At 46.7% G+C, this 20021-nt stretch overlaps 1 protein-coding gene across 1 annotated transcript in view; it reads right to left on the bottom strand.

Annotated features, from left to right (window-relative positions):
• Positions 1-1008: 1008 nt before the first annotated feature.
• LOC115461767 overlaps positions 1009-20021 on the bottom strand; it is a 40145-nt gene continuing 21132 nt past the window's right edge. The window contains exons 4-5 of the mRNA XM_030191812.1: positions 18185-18235; positions 1009-1094 (exon numbers count right to left, since the gene is read on the bottom strand). Coding sequence (XP_030047672.1) covers positions 1009-1094; positions 18185-18235 — 137 coding nt within the window. The remainder of the gene's footprint in view (positions 1095-18184; positions 18236-20021) is intronic.

Here is a 20021-nt window from a genome sequence, read left to right as displayed (position 1 = left end):
GGGCAGGACTCCCAAAACCTCCTGAAGCTCTGGCTCCTTCTCCAGTTACTGTGAATGGGACATAACTGCTCCTTAATTTCACAAGCTTGACTTTGCAATCCAGGACCCCTTGTCTCCTCACTGGTCACTTGGTAGGGGTTTGCAGGTGATCCTAAAACCTCTAGGCAACCAAGGACCCTATGCTTACACAGGCAAAAACTTTTACCCCTCCAAACTCCTCCCAGAATGGTCACTCACCCAACATATGCACTATCTTTATTCATCTTATTCCCTAATCACTCCCACTGGACTGGGGCTTCCTCCACCCAGGGACCTCCCAGTCACTCCCCTCAGTGACTCTCTACCACGGACTCACTCTCATTAGTAATCCCAGTTTAACAGGGGATTACACTAATATTCTATAATGGATTAGGCATGCCCTGAAGCCGTTATAGAATTGGCACTAAGCATGCCCCATTGTGGCGCCTACATCTTGGTAAAATTTATAGAATTGCCCCCTTTGCAAATACTTCTAAGGCCTTTATATGCTGACACTTTAATAATAACTAAGCTTTATACACACAAACAGGGCCGCTGAGAGACTGGGCCGGGGCTCCCCCCCCCCCCCCCCCCCCCCCCCCCCCCCCCCAGGTCATCGTTGTCGCGGCCCCCCCTCCATCCACCACCGGGCTGGGTCCTCCTGAATTCAAATCATAGCGCCTCACCTCGACCTCGCTCCGTTACGTCAGACGAGGGCGGGACACAGGAAGGGAAGGCCCGAAGGGAGGCTATTTGCAGACTGCTGCTGCTGCGCTTCTTTCACACGGAAGCGAGGTTGAGGTGAGGCACTATGATTTGAATTCAGGGGGCCCGGTCCGGTGGTGGACAGAGGAGGGGGCGGGTGGAGGGGACTGCGGTGCCAGGCCCCCCTTGGAGGCCCGGGCCCGAGGAAATTTGTCCCCACTGCCCCCCCCCATCTCGGTGGCCCTGGACACAAAAGTGTAAAATACATCTGGTTTGTAGTTAGTGTTACTTACGAGACTGAAATTGATTCTTCACGTGAGGATGTGTTGGTGAAGTCGAAGCTTCTGCTGTTTCTTGGCCAACAGTGTGCTCTGAAAATGAAAAAGTGAATTTGCGTTTCTTATGGGAAATTGGCTATCAAAGTTGAGGATTGTATAATATGAAGGAGACATGAGGGGAGATAATATAAGTCTCAACTGGCTGGATGAGTAAATTCTGCCTACCTAGAGGAGTCATTGTGCTGCAAGGAGATCTTTACAGGAAGATTGAATTTTTCAAATGACCATTTGTTAGCATCGTTTCTCTACATTATTCTCACTAGACAAGAAGAACGCATTTCTTATCCCAAAAGGTCTTTGTCAAGACCACTTTTTATCTGATTCTTTTGGAAGTGCTTCATTTCAGAAATCTTGACGTATATTCCACAAATAGTAAGATTCCTGAGGCAGGTCTTGTGGCCGAAACACAGCGTTGTGTTGAGTTTTTTTTTAATCAATAAACATTTACAACTCGAGATTGTCTCTTTTGCTTCTGGAATCCGTGGTCTTTTTCCCACTTTCACCTGTTGTCTTGTGTATCCACATGGGATCATTGAGTTCTCCGCTATTGCGGATTTCTGTTCGAAGCAATGTTTCTACATCACATTGAGCATTTTACTTCAATACCTATCTCCATAAAGCTGTTAGATGGTAATACACAACTGGGTATATTTTCCACATACCATAACAGTACTGCTAGTGTTCGCCATAGTACTTGCGAAGTTCATAAGATGCAACACATAGAAGCAACTTATCAAGGTGTGCTTGGAAATTGCTTTTAATTAAGTCTGTGAAGTACAAGAATAGGGGTGTCAAATCAGGGCTTTGTTAAATAGATTCGACACGGTCCACATTTCGGTGAAACCGCCTGCGTCAGGGGTTTTGTGCATAGACCATCTTCAAATGTATCGCTCCTGCTATTAAAGACAACACAATTCAATTAAAGGACACCAAAGTACTGGGAGAAATCCTGGATTCTCATTTACCTTTTAATGCACAAATTTCTAGTATTGCAAAATTAGACAACTACATACTATTTGTCTTCTTCTGCACTTCATCTTCTAATTCATTCTTTAGTATTATCATGTAATAGACTACTGTAACTCCCTATATCAAGGCTTGCCCCAGGTTCAAATAAGGAAGTTCCAACTTGTTCAAAATACTTACATCATGTCTTTCAAGACCCTTACGCTGGTACATCAATTCTTTTACTCTGGCTATGCACCATTCCTCTAACTTGTTGATTCCTTATAAACCAACTTATGCCCTTCGCTCCACTCATCAAGTGTACAGCACTGCGTACGTCTCTAGTAGCACCATAGAAGTGATAAGGAGTACCAGTAGTCATCAGAATCTTACGGTTATCCCCTCATATATACAAGTTTATTTTCCTGCCATGTGGAACAGCCTTCCTCTCTATCCATCTAGAAACCTCGCATCAAAAATGTAAAAGGGCTTTGAAGACACACACTCATAGCTTACCCATCTGATTAATTATTGAATTGTTACAGCTTCCTCCGTCTGCTGATCCTAACACTGACTGCTGTGCCCTCTCACTCCCCTACCCCCCTTTCATTTGTTAGTATTCTATTTATGATACCATTGTAAACTAGACCTCCTTCAGGGGTACTTTTACAAAGGAATGGGAGGGCCTACGTGCATACAGTATGCGCCAACTCGGCACTACCGCCCAGCTAGCGTGTGAGCCGGATGGTAATTCCAAATCTGGCGCGTGCTGAATCCCGCAGTACAAAATAATTTTCTACCGCGGGCCACTTACCTGGCGGTAAACAGCAGTTGGCATGTGCTGCGTGCTTACTGCGCAGGTAGCGCATGAGACCTTACCGCTAGGTCAGTGGGTGACAGTAAGGTCTCAGGCCAAAAATGGACACGTGCTGGCTTCAATTTGAGCGCACATCCATTTTCCGACCCCTTAAAAAAGGCCCTTTTTCCTAGATGTAAAACGTGGCCCAGCGTGCGCTCAAAAGACACACTCACACTACCGCAGGCCACTTTTTACCGTGGCTTAGTAAAAGGACCCCTTAGTGTTTCTCATATTTTTTCCTACTTAAGTTTTATTTATTTTTGTAAACCTCTGACCCCATCCCCACCAACTTACTAAACACCATCTCTCCTACTGTCACCCCCCCCCCCCCATCTGTCATATCCTCAACCTCTCTCTCTCCACTGCAACTGTCCCCGACACCTTCAAACATGCCGTAGTCACACCACTTCTCAAAAAACCATCACTAGACCCTACCTGTCCTTCCAACTACCGCCCCATCTCCCTCCTACCCTTCCTCTCCAAGATACTTGAACCGCGCCGTTCACAGCCGCTGCCTTGAATTTCTCTCCTCTCATGCCATCCTTGATCCGCTTCCAATCCGGTGTTTCACCCTCTTCACTCGACAGAAACGGCACTCACTAAATTCTGCAATGACCTGTTCCTTGCTAAATCCAAAGGTCACTACTCCATCCTCATCTTCCTCGACCTATCCGCTGCTTTTGACACGGTCAATCATATTTACTTCTTGCTACACTGTCCTCATTTGGGTTCCAGGGCTCTGTCCTCTCCTGGTTCTCCTCTATCTCTCCAACCGTACCTTCAGAGTACATTCTCATGGTTCTTCCTCCACCCCCATCCCGCTCTCTGTTGGAGTTTCTCAGGATCTGTCCTTGGACCCCTTCTTTTTTTCAATCTACACCTCTTCCCTGGGCTCCCTGATCTCATCTCATGGTTTCCAATATCATCTTTATGCCGACGACACCCAGCTTTATCTCTCCACACCAGACATCACAGCGGAAACCCAGGCCAAAGTATCAGCCTGCTTATCCGACATCGCTGCCTGGATGTCCAACCGCCACCTAAAACTGAACATGGCCAAAACCGAGCTCATTGTCTTTCCACCTAAACCCACTTCTCCTCTCCCTCCACTCTCTATTTCAGTCGACAACACCCTCATCCTCCCCATCTCATCTGCCCGCAACCTCGGAGTCATCTTCGACTCCTCCCTCTCCTTCTCTGCCCACATCCAGCAGACAGCCAAACTCTGTCGCTTCTTTCTCTATAACATCAGCAAAATTCGCCCCTTCCTCTCCGAGCACACCACCCGAACTCTCATCCACTCTCTCATCACCTCTCGCCTTGATTACTGCAACCTACTCCTCACTGGCCTCCCTCTTAACCATCTATCCCCACTTCAATCCATTCAGAACTCTGCTGCCCGTCTTATCTTCCGCCTAGACCGTTATGCTCATATCACCCCTCTCCTCAAGTCACTTCACTGGCTTCCGATCAAGTACCGAATACAATTCAAGCTTCTCCTACTAACCTACAAATGCACTCAATCTGCAGCCCCTCATTACCTCTCTACCCTCATCTCCCCCTACGCCCCTACCCGTAACCTCCGCTCACAGGACAAATCCCTCCTCTCAGTACCCTTCTCCACCACCGCCAACTCCAAGCTCCGCCCTTTCTGCCTCGCCTCAACCTATGCTTGGAATAAACTCCCTGAGCCCATACGCCAAGCCCCCTCCCTGCCCATCTTCAAATCCCTGCTCAAAGCCCACCTCTTCAATGTCACTTTCGGCACCTAACCATTGGACCTCTATCCAGGAAATCCAGATTGCCCCAATTTGATTGACTGCATTTTTGTCCTTAGATTGTAAGCTCCTTTGAGCAGGGACTGTCCTTCTTTGTTAAACTGTACAGCACTGCGTAACCCCTAGCAGCGCTTTAGAAATGTTAAATAGTAGTAGTAGTAGACTGCTGTGCTTTAATTTTATTAAATTTTAATAAAGTTATTGTGTGACATCATCTTCTAATTATTAATTTAATTCTGCAGAGTGATGCTGCCGGTCCGCCATCTTGAAACTGTGTAGCAGACAACACCATGGCTGAATATTGCAGGACGCCCTAGTTTGCTCTAGAGGTTATCTGCTCCTGGGGAAGACGACACTATCGAGCAGCATCCTACTCTAATTTATTCAGATAAGTGTCTGTTTGATGTACTCAGCGTCTCATATATATATATATTTTCTGAGTGATGGTTGTCATTTGGATAAAATTTCATATTCGATAAGTACATAAGTACATAAGCATCGCCATGCTGGGACAGACCAAGAGTCCATTGAGCCCAGCACCCTGTTACCAACGGCGGCCAAAAGAACAAGCAATTTGTCCCGCCCATCCTAGAAATATTGTATTATTCCCTCATCCATTCAATAACGTTCTATGGCTTTTTTCCTCCAGGAAGCCGTCCAACCCTTTTTGAAGTCCGCTAAGTTAACCGCCTTAACCACCTTTTCCGGCAGCGAATTCCAGAGTTTAACTACGCGTTGAGTGAAGAAAAGTTTCCTCCGATTCGTTTTAAATTTACCACACTGCAGCTTCATCGCATGCCCCCTTGTCCTAGTATTTTTGGAAAGCGTAAACAGACGCTCCACATCGACCCGTTCCATTCCACTCATTATCTTATAGACCTCTATCATATCTCCCCTCAGCCACCTTTTCTCCAAGCTGAAGAGCCCCAGCCTCTTCAACCTATCCTGATAGGGAAGTCGTCCCATCTCCTGTATCATCTTTGTCGCCCTTCTCTGTTTTCAATTATGGACACATTTCATTGACATTTTAAAGCAAGTGGAAATTTCTGTGATGTAAGGAGAGCACATTGAAGTGCCTTTGATTTTGGCAGTGTTATGTTAAGCTCTCGGTTCAGGTGAGTCCTTACTGATGAATTTCCACCACTTCAAAACATTTTTGACATGTCATTTTAATTAGTTCACTGTCGTTTGGGTAGGTTCTTACTATTCCTTACAGGAAGTATCCTATATAATAATTCTCACCTCTAACGTTCTATTGCTTGGGCCGTGGCTCCCTGGCTGCAAGTTGGTCTGCGAGGCAGACACGCACGGACGTCACTGACGTCAACACAGCTGATATCCAAGGCAAGGGGAGGAGTAGGGAAACACGCGCCTCGGAATCAGCTGTCACCCCCCCCCCCCCAGTCTATGGCCCCCTCGAAACCCACCCCCTCCCGCGAACCTGTCGATCCCCCCCCCCCCGGAACACCGAAAACTGCCGCCGCCGTTGTTCTGCTACCTTCCCTTCCCTTCCCGTAGGTCTTCAATCATCTTCTTAGAAAGTTTAACGTCTGACGTCAGGACGCACGGAGTTAAACTTTCTAAGAAGATAATTGAAGAACCTACGGGAAGGGAAGGTAGCACAACAACGGCGGTGGCGGCAGTTTTCGGCGTTCCGGGGGGGGATCGACAGGTTCGCGGGAGGGGGTGGGTCGAGGGGGACGTAGCATGGGGGGGGGAATTGGCTGCCTAAGGCCTGTTTCCTTGCCTACAGAAACGGGCCTTTTTTACTAGTAACAAATAAATTAACCCATAACCCATAACTCTCGATGAGCTTGACAAGAGCAATGGTGAATCCTGGTGACATTTTAACACCACAGATTGTAAGAGTAGCAGATTATCCTGGGGAGAAAAGTGACATCACAAATTTAAAAGGCACAGCTGGTGGGAGTTGGCCTAGCTGGCGGTGTGAGCTGGCGGTGCAACCTGAGTATTGGAGTTTGCTGCTGTTTTTCTTTGATCTCTCCTGAGTTATGCCACATACTAAACAGAAAGGGGTGGTCATGATTGTTCCCCAGCGACTAAGACTTATTCCCCCATGCAGCAATCAATCTGGAGGTATGCCACCAAAACCCCATTACAAGTTTCCAGGAGGATGGTCTCCACATTGGATTCGGGTGAAGGACAGCCCGACCCTTTGGGGCTTGAGGTGGCCTTGTCTCCCCCCGGTCTTCAACTCCCCGCTGCATCTGCCTGCTGCAGCAACATTGAGGAGCCTCTTGTGGCGGAAGCTGCCTGTTGGGAAGCTCTCGTCGGGGGCAAAGAAGCCATGAGTTTAAGCAGGGTAAGAAATGGTGGTGGTTTATTGAAGACTTCTACCCCGCCCATTCAACGGCAATAACTGAGGCAGCTACATAATAATCAAAGGGATGAGAGAAGAAGTAAGATAGGTTGGAGGATGATGGGGGGAAGGGGTGAAACTAGAATAATTGATAGGAAAGCAGGGGGTGGTGGAAAAGGTCTATTTCAGGCAAGCTGTCAAGAACCCCAAAGTGAGACAGGGGTCAGCTATAGGCATCCCAACAGAGGTATGTCTCAAGTTTTGGCTTAAATTGCTGAAGGGAGGAACAGAATTTGAGATGCTGGGGCAATTTGTTCCAAAGATCCGGGCACTGTACCGAAAAGATAGAACTGTGGATAGTGGCATGAGCAAGGGCTCTGAAAGAAGGAACATTAAGTAGATCAAGCTGGGAAGACCTGAGAGGCCTGGGAGGGCAGTAGGGGGAGACTGGAAAGAAACAGGGCTGCTATTCTTACCTACAAGTACATAAGTACATAAGTAGTGCCATACTGGGAAAGACCAAAGGTCCATCTAGCCCAGCATCCTGTCACCGACAGTGGCCAATCCAGGTCAAGGGCACCTGGCACGCTCCCTAAACGTAAAAACATTCCAGACAAGTTATACCTAAAAATGCGGAATTTTTCCAAGTCCATTTAATAGCGGTCTATGGACTTGTCCTTTAGGAATCTATCTAACCCCTTTTAAACTCCGTCAAGCTAACCGCCCGTACCACGTTCTCCGGCAACGAATTCCAGAGTCTAATTACACGTTGGGTGAAGAAAATTTTCTCCGATTCGTTTTAAATTTACCACACTGTAGCTTCAACTCATGCCCTCTAGTCCTAGTATTTTGGATAGCGTGAACAGTCGCTTCACATCCACCCGATCCATTCCACTCATTATTTATACACTTCTATCATATCTCCCCTCAGCCGTCTCTTCTCCAAGCTGAAAAGCCCTAGCCTTCTCAGCCTCTCTTCATAGGAAAGTCGTCCCATCCCCACTATCATTTTCGTCGCCCTTCGCTGTACCTTTTCCAATTCTACTATATCTTTTTTGAGATACGGAGACCAGTACTGAACACAATACTCCAGGTGCGGTCGCACCATGGAGCGATACAACGGCATTATAACATCCGCACACCTGGACTCCATACCCTTCCTAATAACACCCAACATTCTATTCGCTTTCCTAGCCGCAGCAGCACACTGAGCAGAAGGTTTCAGCGTATCATCGACGACGACACCCAGATCCCTTTCTTGATCCGTAACTCCTAACGTGGAACCTTGTAAGACGTAGCTATAATTCGGGTTCCTCTTACCCACATGCATCACTTTGCACTTGTCAACATTGAACTTCATCTGCCACTTGCACGCCCATTCTCCCAGTCTCGCAAGGTCCTCCTGTAATCGTTCACATTCCTCCTGCGACTTGCCGACCCTGAATAATTTTGTGTCATCGGCGAATTTAATTACCTCACTAGTTATTCCCATCTCTAGGTCATTTATAAATACATTAAAAAGCAACGGACCCAGCACAGACCCCTGCGGGACCCCACTAACTACCCTCCTCCACTGAGAATACTGGCCACGCAATCCTACTCTCTGCTTCCTATCTTTCAACCAGTTCTTAATCCATAATAGTACCCTACCTCCGATTCCATGACTCTGCAATTTCTTCAGGAGTCTTTCGTGCGGCACTTTGTCAAACGCCTTCTGAAAATCCAGATATACAATATCAACCGGCTCCCCATTGTCCACATGTTTGCTTACCCCCTCAAAAAAATGCATTAGATTGGTGAGGCAAGACTTCCCTTCACTAAATCCGTGCTGACTTTGTCTCATCAGTCCATGTTTTTGTATATGCTCTGCAATTTTATTCTTAATAATAGCCTCCACCATCTTGCCCGGCACCGACGTCAGACTCACCGGTCTATAATTTCCCGGATCTCCTCTGGAACCCTTCTTAAAAATCGGAGTAACATTGGCTACCCTCCAGTCTTCCGGTATTACACTCGATTTTAGGGACAGATTGCATATTTCTAACAGTAGCTCCGCAAGTTCATTTTTTAGTTCTATTAATACTCTGGGATGAATACCATCAGGTCCCGGTGATTTACTACTCTTCAGCTTGCTGAACTGACCCATTACATCCTCCAAGGTTACAGAGAATTTGTTTAGTTTCTCCGACTCCCCCGCTTCAAATATTCTTTCCGGCACCGGTGTCCCCCCCCAAATCCTCCTCGGTGAAGACCGAAGCAAAGAATTCATTTAATTTCTCCGCTACGGCTTGTCCTCCTTGATCGCCCCCTTTAACACCATTTTCGTCCAGCGGCCCAACCGACTCTTTGGCCGGTTTCCTGCTTTTAATGTATCTAAAAAAATTTTTACTATGTATTTTTGCTTCCAACGCTAATTTCTTCTCAAAGTCCTTTTTTGCCCTCCTTATCTCCGCTTTGCATTTGGCTTTGCATTTGCATTTGGCTTGGCATTCCTTATGATCTATCCTGATCTATACAAGAGGAGAGGGAGCATCCCGATCCTCTGGCATCTCTGTTGAGTATTTGGCTGCAAAAAATAAAAAAAAACGGAATTAAAATTTAGAGCCTGATATTTAAAGCAATTTAGCTGGCAGTAGAGCCTCCCGCCTGGTTAATTTGCATGTGCCTGCCAATCTGCTGAGGCAGTCCATGGGTGGAGCCTGACCGGACCCCCCGCAATCCCTTATAGTTCCTCCCAGACCTACCTTTGTTAGCCCTGGTGATTTAAGTGGTCTTGAGAGCAGAAGCAATGCCGACTTGCTCCTGCCCATCATAGCTTTGGCCTCATAATGGCCGCCATGACTTCTAGCGGCAGAATCGTAACAGCCATTTTGAGGCTGGAGCTGCAAAGAGCAGGAGCGAGAGGGCATCGCTCTTACTCTTTGGACCCCTTAGACCACCAGACTCTTAAAGGTAGGCCTGGGGGGGCCTCCAGTAGGTGGTTAGGGTGGAGGTCTGGTCAGGATTTCTTTTTCTCTTCAGGGTGTGAGAGAGGGGATTGAGATTGGGAGGAGGGAGGAAGTAACTCGGAGGATGGAAGAGGGGAGGAAAAGAGAAGAGATGCTGGATGGAAAAGAACAGAGTTGGTGAAAGACTAGGAAGTAAGAGGAAAGACAATAGGACAACTGGGGAAAGGGAAAGAAATGGAAAGCTGTAGGCAGGTGCAGTAAAAAGAGGGAAATTTAAGATTGGATAATAAGAATGAATTAAATGTGGCCAGAGAGGCAAAAAAAAAAAAATGGAAGAAAGATGAAAGGAAAGGAGGAAAGAGAAAAATGACATGAGAAGAGGAAGGAAAGCAGAAACCGGAGCTCGAACCAACACAGTTAGAAAAATACAATGACCAGGCAACAAAGGTAAAAAAAAAAGTATGTTAGCTTCTTCAAGGACAAACATGCCATATTCTCACACGTGGGTGACGTCATCCACGTCGCCTGGTGTGGAACGCTTAATAGTGTATTACAGCTTTTAAAACAGAAAACGTAATGTTCCCACTGCGCAAGCGTGCCTTCCCACCCGCCGCAAGAGTGCAGAACCTGAAGTCTTCTTCCATCCGCTGTTAGGAGAGGACATGCTGTTTCGCGGCTCTCTCACTGCATTTGATGCGGTTTCCTTTTTTTGCTGGATTTTTTGTGCCTTACCTGCGGGATTTTTTCCTCTGGTTTTGCTCTTTTTCTCCATTTGGGGCCTTTTCCTCTTAACCCTTACATGTTTTACTTAATTTTCCTTGTATTTAAGTTTTCTTTGTTTTTACTGCACTCTATAGATCCTCTTATTTTATCTTTGTTACATTTGTACCCTGCGCTTTCCCACTCATGGCAGGCTCAATGCGGCTTACATGGGGCAATGGAGGGTTAAGTGACTTGCCCAGATTCACAAGGAGCTGCCTGTGCCTGAAGTGGGAATCGAACTCAGTTCCCCAGGACCAAAGTCCACCACCCTAACCACTAGGCCACTCCTCCACTGTTGCTACTATTTGAGATTCTACATGGAATGTTGCTATTCCACTAGCAACATTCCATGTAGAAGTCGGCCCTTGCAGATCACCAATGTGGCCGCGCAGGCTTCTGCTTCTGTGAGTCTGACGTCTGGAATAGCAACATTCCATGTAGAATCTCCAATAGTAGCAACATTCCATGTAGAATCTCCAATAGTATCTATTTTATTTTTGTTACATTTGTACCCTGCGCTTTCCCACTCATGGCAGGCTCAATGCGGCTTACATGGGGCAAATGAGGGTTAAGTGACTTGCCCAGAGTCACAAGGAGCTGCCTGTGCCTGAAGTGGGAATCAAACTCAGTTCCTCAGTTCCCCAGGACCAGAGTCCGCCACCCTAACAACCACTAGGCCAGTCCTCCACTGTTGCTACAGTAGATTCCACTAGCAACATTCCATGTAGAAGTCGGTCCTGGACGTCAGACTCACAGAAACAGAAGCCTGCGCAGCCTTCTACATGGAATGTTGCTACTATTTGAGATTCTACATGGAATGTTGCTATTCCACTAGCAACATTCCATGTAGAAGGCTGCGCAGGCTTCTGTTTCTGTGAGTCTGACGTTCAGGACGTCAGACTCACAGAAGCAGAAGCAGAAGCCTGCGCGGCCACATTGGTGATCTGCAAGGGCCGACTTCTAGTGGAATAGCAACATTCCATGTAGAATCTCCAATAGTATCTATTTTATTTTTGTTACATTTGTACCCTGCGCTTTCCCACTCATGGCAGGCTCAATGCAGCTTTCATGGGGCAATGGAGGGTTAAGTGACTTGCCCAGAGTCACAAGGAGCTGCCTGTGGGAATCGAAAGTTCCTCAGGACCAAAGTCCGCCACCCTAACCACTAGGCCACTCCTCCACTGTTGCTACTATTTGAGATTCTACATGGAATGTTGCTATTCCACTAGCAACATTCCATGTAGAAGTCGGCCCTTGCAGATCACCAATGTGGCCGCGCAGGCTTCTGCTTCTGTGAGTCTGACGTCTGGAATAGCAACATTCCATGTAGAATCTCCAATAGTAGCAACATTCCATGTAGAATCTCCAATAGTATCTATTTTATTTTTGTTACATTTGTACCCTGCGCTTTCCCACTCATGGCAGGCTCAATGCGGCTTACATGGGGCAATGGAGGGTTAAGTGACTTGCCCAGATTCACAAGGAGCTGCCTGTGCCTGAAGTGGGAATCAAACTCAGTTCCTCAGTTCCCCAGGACCAGAGTCCGCCACCCTAACAACCACTAGGCCAGTCCTCCACTGTTGCTACAGTAGATTCCACTAGCAACATTCCATGTAGAAGTCGGTCCTGGACGTCAGACTCACAGAAACAGAAGCCTGCGCAGCCTTCTACATGGAATGTTGCTACTATTTGAGATTCTACATGGAATGTTGCTATTCCACTAGCAACATTCCATGTAGAAGGCTGCGCAGGCTTCTGTTTCTGTGAGTCTGACGTTCAGGACGTCAGACTCACAGAAGCAGAAGCCTGCGCGGCCACATTGGTGATCTGCAAGGGCCGACTTCTAGTGGAATAGCAACATTCCATGTAGAATCTCAAATAGTAGCAACAGTGGAGTAGTGGCCTAGTGGTTAGGGTGGTGGACTTTGGTCCTGGGGAACTGAGGAACTGAGTTTGATTCCCACTTCAGGCACAGGCAGCTCCTTGTGACTCTGGGCAAGTCACTTAACCCTCCATTGCCCCATGTAAGCTGCATTGAGCCTGCCATGAGTGGGAAAGCACGGGGTACAAATGTAACAAAAATAAAATAGATACTATTGGAGATTCTACATGGAATGTATAACAAATTTGGACCTTTTAAATTCCAAACTTCTCAACTTGCTGGCTAAGGTGAGATTCCTGATATTCTCTTTAATTTAAAGCTTAGTGCTTAATTAATTTTTGCCCTGTGAAACCTCTTCTTTTCTTTCTTTTCTCTTCCTACCAAGCTCTGAGAGGGAGGCTGTATTGTATTGGGGCTCTAAAGTGCATTTTACATTGTTGAAACTGATATAATTATTAGGAATATCTGGATTTATATTACAACAAGGAAAGCTTATTTTTTATATTCTAGGGCAAATTTGGAAGTTAAATCATTTGAAAATTCTGGTCCCACCCAGAGAATTGCCTTAACAGTAGTTAGCTGGCACTTGGGACTTATAATCCCACCCACCCCAGGGTTTTCCACTCATTTATAGACAAACCAAACCTCATTAACTTAATCATACACAGGCAGTCTTACAGACTGTAAACCCCAACTAAGTACACCTGTTCATACCCAATTCAAGAAATCAGGATGACTTTTATTCTCTGCAATAATTGTGGTACTTTAGTTTCAAGGCCAATCATCTGGAGACTTAAAGCTTGCCCTATCTGTCTTCAACTATCTAGTTTTAAACAAGAGCTCCGTAAAGTAATGCAAGAATTGGATACAATTAAAGCAGCTTCTAGGACTGCACAGAGAAATAGCTTCTCACCACTCCCTCAAAGAATAAAACCACATAAGAACAGATGGTTCACAGTAGGCTCAGGCAGACTTCGTCATGTGACACAGAAGCATCCACCCGCACAAGTGTTGCCACTAAAGAATTCTTTTGCTCCATTACAGCACTGTAATGCTCCTGAAAATAGAACTGAAGCAGAGGAAAAAGCAATAAAGTTGGAACAAAAAGACATGAAGGTACCCAAAGTGAAAAGACACCCCCAAATCACTAATGTTAAAACACATACCAAGAAATATAGGTGGAAAGCAATGGCCACAAATGCTCGTAGTCTAAGCAATAAAGTTCATGACCTTCAAGCCCTGATGGTGGAAGCAGACTTAGATGTTGTTGCAATCACAGAGACGTGGCTCAACAGTTCCCACGAATGGGATGCAAGCATACCAGGCTATAATCTATTTAGGAAGGATAGAGAGGGTCGTAAAGGTGGAGGAGTAGCTCTGTATGTGAGGAATGATATCATGGCGACTGAAATGACAGGGACCTGGGGAAAAGAAGAAGCGATATGGATCACCTTAAAAAGAGAGGATAGAACTTCTGTCCACGTGGGTGTTGTCTACAGACCCCCCACACAATTAGAGGAACTAGATAAAGATCTGATTGCAGATATTCAAAAATTAGGAAAGAAAAAAGAGGTTCTGTTGATGGGAGATTTCAATCTGCCGGATGTAGATTGGAAGGTTCCGTCTGCCAAATCGGAAAGAAGTAGAGAGATCGTAGATGCTTTCCAAAGTGCTCTGCTCAGACAGATGGTGACGGAACCCACGAGGGAGGGAGCAATGCTGGATCTGGTGCTCACAAATGGGGATAGTGTGTCAAATGTGCGAGTGTGTGCACATCTGGGAAACAGTGACCATCAAACGGTTTGGTTTGATATAACAGCTGAAGTGGAGGGCGGCCACTCTAAACTCAAAGTCCTGGATTTCAAGTGTGCTGACTTTAGTAAAATGGGGGAATACCTGAGGAAGGAGATGATGGGCTGGGAGGACGAACAGGAAGTGGAAGGGCAGTGGTCCAGGCTGAAAGAAGCAATAAACAGGGCCACAGACCTTTATGTAAGGAGAGTAAATAAAAGCAAGAGGAAAAGGAAACCAATATGGTTCTCCAAGCAAGTGGCTGAGAAAATAAAGGCTAAAGAGTTGGCGTTCCAGAAATATAGAAAATCTCAAGAAGAGGAACACGGGGAGGAATACCGGATGAAACTGAAAGAAGCCAAGAGAGAGGTACGTCTGGCGAAGGCGCAAGCGGAAGAAGAAATGGCTAGAAATGTAAGGAGGAGCGACAAAAATTTCTTCAGGTATATTAGTGAAAGAAGAAGGACTAAAAAGGGAATTGTGAGACTAAAAGATACAGCGAAACGCTATGTAGATAATGATGAAGAAAAAGCCAATTTACTAAATAGATACTTTTGTTCGGTTTTCACTGAAGAAAATCCTGGAGAAGGACCGCGAGGGACTGGCAAAAGTACACCTGAGAATGGAATGGATATAGCACCATTCATGGAAGAGAGTGTGTATCAACAACTTGGAAGGCTAAAGGTGGACAAAGCCATGGGACTGGACGGGATCCACCCCAGAATATTGAGGGAGCTCAGAGAGGTCCTGGCGGGTCCTCTTAAAGATTTGTTTAATAAATCCTTGGAGACTGGAGAGGTTCCGAGGGACTGGAGAACGGCGGAGGTGGTACCTCTTCACAAAAGTGGTGATAGGGAAGAAGCTGGAAACTACAGGCCGGTAAGCCTCACTTTGGTTATTGGAAAAGTAATGGAAGCCATGCTGAAGGAAAGGATAGTGAATTTCCTAGAAGCCAACAAGCTGCAAGATCCGAGACAACATGGTTTTACCAGAGGGAAATCGTGCCAAATGAATCTCATTGAATTCTTTGATTGGGTAACTGGAGAATTGAATCATCGACGTGCTATAGACGTAATCTACTTAGATTTTAGCAAAGCTTTTGACACGGTTCCTCACAGGAGGCTCTTAAATAAACTAGATGGGCTGAAGATAGGTCCCGAAGTGGTGAACTGGATTAGGAACTGGTTGACAGACAGACGACAGAGGGTGGTGGTAAATGGAGTTTGCTCGGAGGAGGGAAAGGTGAGTAGCGGAGTGCCTCAGGGATCGCTGCTGGGGCTGATTCTGTTCAATATATTTGTGAGTGACATTGCCAAAGGGTTAGAAGGTAAAGTTTGCTTATTTGCGGATGATACTAAGATTTGCAACAGAGTGGACGCCCGGGAGGGAGTGGAAAGCATGAAAAGGGATCTGAGGAAGCTAGAAGAATGGTCTGAGGTTTGGCAATTAAAATTCAATGCGAAGAAATGCAAAGTGATGCATTTAGGGAGTAGAAACCCACGAGAGACGTATGTGTTAGGCGGGGAGAGTCTGATAGGTACTGAGGGGGAGAGGGATCTTGGGGTGATAGTATCCGAGGATCTGAAGGCGACGAAACAGTGTGACAGGGCGGTGGCCGTAGCGAGAAGGTTGCTAGGCTGTATAGAGAGAGGTGTGATCAGCAGAAGAAAGGAAGTGTTGATGCCCCTGTACAAGTCGTTGGTGAGGCCCCACCTGGAGTATTGTGTTCAGTTTTGGAGGCCGTACCTTGCGAAGGATGTTAAAAAAAATGGAAGCGGTGCAAAGAAAAGCTACGAGAATGGTATGGGATTGCGTTCCAAGACGTATGACCAAAGACTTGCTGACCTGAACATGTATACCCTGGAGGAAAGGAGGAACAGGGGTGATATGATACAGACGTTCAAATACTTGAAAGGTATTAATCTGCAAAAAAATCTTTTCCGGAGATGGGAAGGCGGTAGAACGAGAGGACATGAAATGAGATTGAAGGGGGGCAGACTCAGGAAAGATGTCAGGAAGTATTTTTTCACGGAGAGGGTGGTGGATGCTTGGAATGCCCTCCCGCGGGAGGTGGTGGAGATGAAAACGGTAACGGAATTCAAACATGCGTGGGATATGCATAAAGGAATCCTGTGCAGCAGGAATGGATCCTCAGAAGCTTAGCTGAAATTGGGTGGCGGAGCAGGTGGGGGGAAGAGGGGTTGGTGGTTGGGAGGCTAGGATAGGGGAGGGCAGACTTATACAGTCTGTACCAGAGCCGGTGATGGGAGATGGGACTGGTGGTTGGGAGGCGGGAAATACTGCTGGGCAGACTTGTACGGTCTGTGCCCTGGAAAAGACAGGTACAAATTCAAGATATGAGTTTATCTTGGGCAGACTAGATGGACCATGCAGGTCTTTTTCTGCCGTCATCTACTATGTTACTATGTTGCTAGTGGAATAGCAACATTCCATGTAGAATCTCCAATAGTAGCAACAGTGGAGGAGTGACCTAGTGGTTAGGGTGGTGGACTTTGGTCCTGAGGAACTGAGTTTGATTCCCACTTCAGGCACAGGCAGCTCCTTGTGACTCTGGGCAAGTCACTTAACCCTCCATTGCCCCATGTAAGCCGCATTGAGCCTGCCATGAGTGGGAAAGCGCAGGGTACAAATGTAACAAAAATAAAATAGATACTATTGGAGATTCTACATGGAAAGTTGCTACTATTGGAGATTCTACATGGAATGTTGCTATTCCACTAGCAACATTCCATGTAGAAGGCTGCGTAGGCTTCTGTTTCTGTGAGTCTGACGTCCTGCACGTATGTGCAGGACGTCAGACTCACAGAAGCAGAAGCCTGCGCGGCCACATTGGTGATCTGCAAGGGCCGACTTCTACATGGAATGTTGCTAGTGGAATCTCAAATAGTAGCAACAGTGGAGGAGTGGCCTAGTGGTTAGGGTGGTGCACTTTGGTCCTGGGGAACTGAGGAACTGAGTTTGATTCCCACTTCAGGCACAGGCAGCTCCTTGTGACTCTGGGCAAGTCACTTAACCCTCCATTGCCCCAGGTAAGCCGCATTGAGCCTGCCATGAGTGGGAAAGCGCAGGGTACAAATGTAACAAAAATAAAATAGATACTATTGGAGATTCTACATGGAAAGTTGCTACTATTGGAGATTCTACATGGAATGTTGCTATTCCACTAGCAACATTCCATGTAGAAGGCTGCGCAGGCTTCTGTTTCTGTGAGTCTGACGTCCTGCACGTATGTGCAGGACGTCAGACTCACAGAAGCAGAAGCCTGCGCGGCCACATTGGTGTGACTCTGGGCAAGTCACTTAACACTCCATTGCCGCATTGAGCCTGCCATGAGTGGGAAAGCGCAGGATACAAATGTAACAACAAAAAAAAAACCTGGAAATTGCTCTTGTTATTGGCTTCTCTGTACATAACTTTATTTTACTATTACTTCACAAATTATCTCCTTCTTTCTTTTTTGTTTCTCCATCTACCATTAAATGTATTACTTGTCATGCCCATAAAGGTATCTGAATATGAATCTGTGGTGATATTCTGTTGAGTCACACTGGCAAATTTTAAGGCACATGAGAATTTTCCAAACTGGTGCGTCATCACTGCCAGACTTCTGCTGTCATATATAGTGAGATCAGCAGTGGGGAAGTGCCAGACTGAGGTTTTAAAATGCTTGCAGAGCTGGAGGGTGCAGAGATGAGGTGGCTAGCAGAGCTCATCCACCCAGCCACAGAAAGAAAGGAGTCTGGCACTGGTCAGAAAGAGGGAAGGGAAGATAGGAAGCAGCCGGCATTGCTACTACGGGAAATTTGTGGAATCTTACCTGGAGGCGTGGGTGACCTCTGCCAATCCTGGTGGTCTTCACACCTTTGCTCTGGAGAGAGAGTTGATAAGTAAGACTACCATTCAAATATTACAATATATTTATCAAGTCATGCAAAATGTGGTACGACAACATAAAATAGGACCAGGGCCTCTGAGGGGGGCAAAAGTCCCTGACCCTGGCATGCTTCCTCCTGCCTGCCTTCTTCCGGGTCTGTATTTCTCTTCTGCTCCTGCTTGCCGCCCAGGACCCGGATGATTGCAATAATGCGATATTTTGTTAATGCAATCATCCGAGTCCTGACTCCCAGCACACAGGACCAGGAGCGGACAGATCAAGGGAGCAGCAGTCAGAGACAGAAAGGTAAGGAGGCATGCAAGAGCGGTGGCTGGAGGGGGGGGCATGGTGGCAGCAGCTCAAGTGGGGAGGGGGGCATGCACAGCGATCCAGTCCGGTCCTGCCCTAGGCCTAGCTGTGTCTCTCAGTGGCCCTGCATAGGACAGTTGAAGACCTGGATAAGTGGTTTAAGCTCTATTGAGCAGGGACTGTCTGTATGTCAGGTGTTCAGCGCTGCATACCCTGGAGGAAAGGAGGAACAGGGGTGATATGATACAGACATTCAAATATTTGAAAGGTATTAATCCGCAAACGAACCTTTTCCGGAGATGGGAAGGCGGTAGAACGAGAGGACATGAAATGAGATTGAAGGGGGGCAGACTCAAGAAGAATGTCAGGAAGTATTTTTTCACGGAGAGGGTGGTGGATGCTTGGAATGCCCTCCCGCGGGAGGTGGAGGAGATGAAAACGGTAACGGAATTCAAACATGCGTGGGATAAACATAAAGGAATCCTGTGCAGAAGGAAGGGATCCTCAGGAGCTTAGCCTAGAATGGGTGGCAGAGCTGGTGGTTGGGAGGCGGGGCTAGTGCTGGGCAGACTTATACGGTCTGTGCTGGGGCTGGTGGTTGGGAGGCAGGGATAGTGCTGGGCAGACTTATACGGTCTGTGCCAGAGCTGGTTGTGGGAGGCGAGGATAGTGCTGGGCAGACTTATACGGTCTGTGCCAGAGCTGGTGGTGGGAGGCAGGGATAGTGCTGGGCAGACTTATAGGGTCTGTGCACTGAAGAGGACAGTACAAATAAAAAAGTAGGACATATGAATTTATCTTCTTGGGCAGACTGGATGGACCGTGCAGGTCTTTTTCTGCCGTCATCTACTATGTTACTATGTAGTGCTATACAAATGCTAATAATAATAACTGTAAATAAAAAACACTGGCCTGTGCTCAATTTAACAATTGTTTATTGATATATCGATATATGAGAACATACAAGACTTAATGGCAAACATCTAAGTTTTAGTTTTGAACGGTTTTGTTTTGTTGCATTATGGCCCCTGTTTGCGGAACGGCGAGACCAGAGGAACAGGTGAAACAGAAGAGAAAGCAAAGGCAGTGTGAAGCAGCGTCCGTGCGTGCTGGACTTCACTGTTAACCGGCAGAGTAGGAGGTAGAGAGTTGCACGGGGACAGAAATCTTACCCATCCCCGCCCGTCCCCGCTGGAATCTTACCCGTCCCCACCCATCCCCACTGGAATCTTACCCATCCCCACCCATCCCCGCAAAAATTTAAACCATCCCAACCCGTCCCCACCCGTCCCCGCAAGAATTTAAACCATCCCCACCCATCCCCGTAAGAATTTAATAGTACATAAAAGAAAGTTCCAGTCAGCTCCCTCAGTCTCTCTCTGGATTTGAGCCACAGCACTGTAGGCAAGGAAGGAACGGAAGTTGGAACTTGGAACACTCTGGTGCGCACATGTAAGATTTGTCTCTGATT

The sequence above is a fragment of the Microcaecilia unicolor genome, chromosome 2, assembly GCF_901765095.1.
Source record: "Microcaecilia unicolor chromosome 2, aMicUni1.1, whole genome shotgun sequence".
NCBI lineage: Eukaryota > Metazoa > Chordata > Amphibia > Gymnophiona > Siphonopidae > Microcaecilia > Microcaecilia unicolor.
This window is presented reverse-complemented; position numbering and strand designations above follow the sequence as displayed.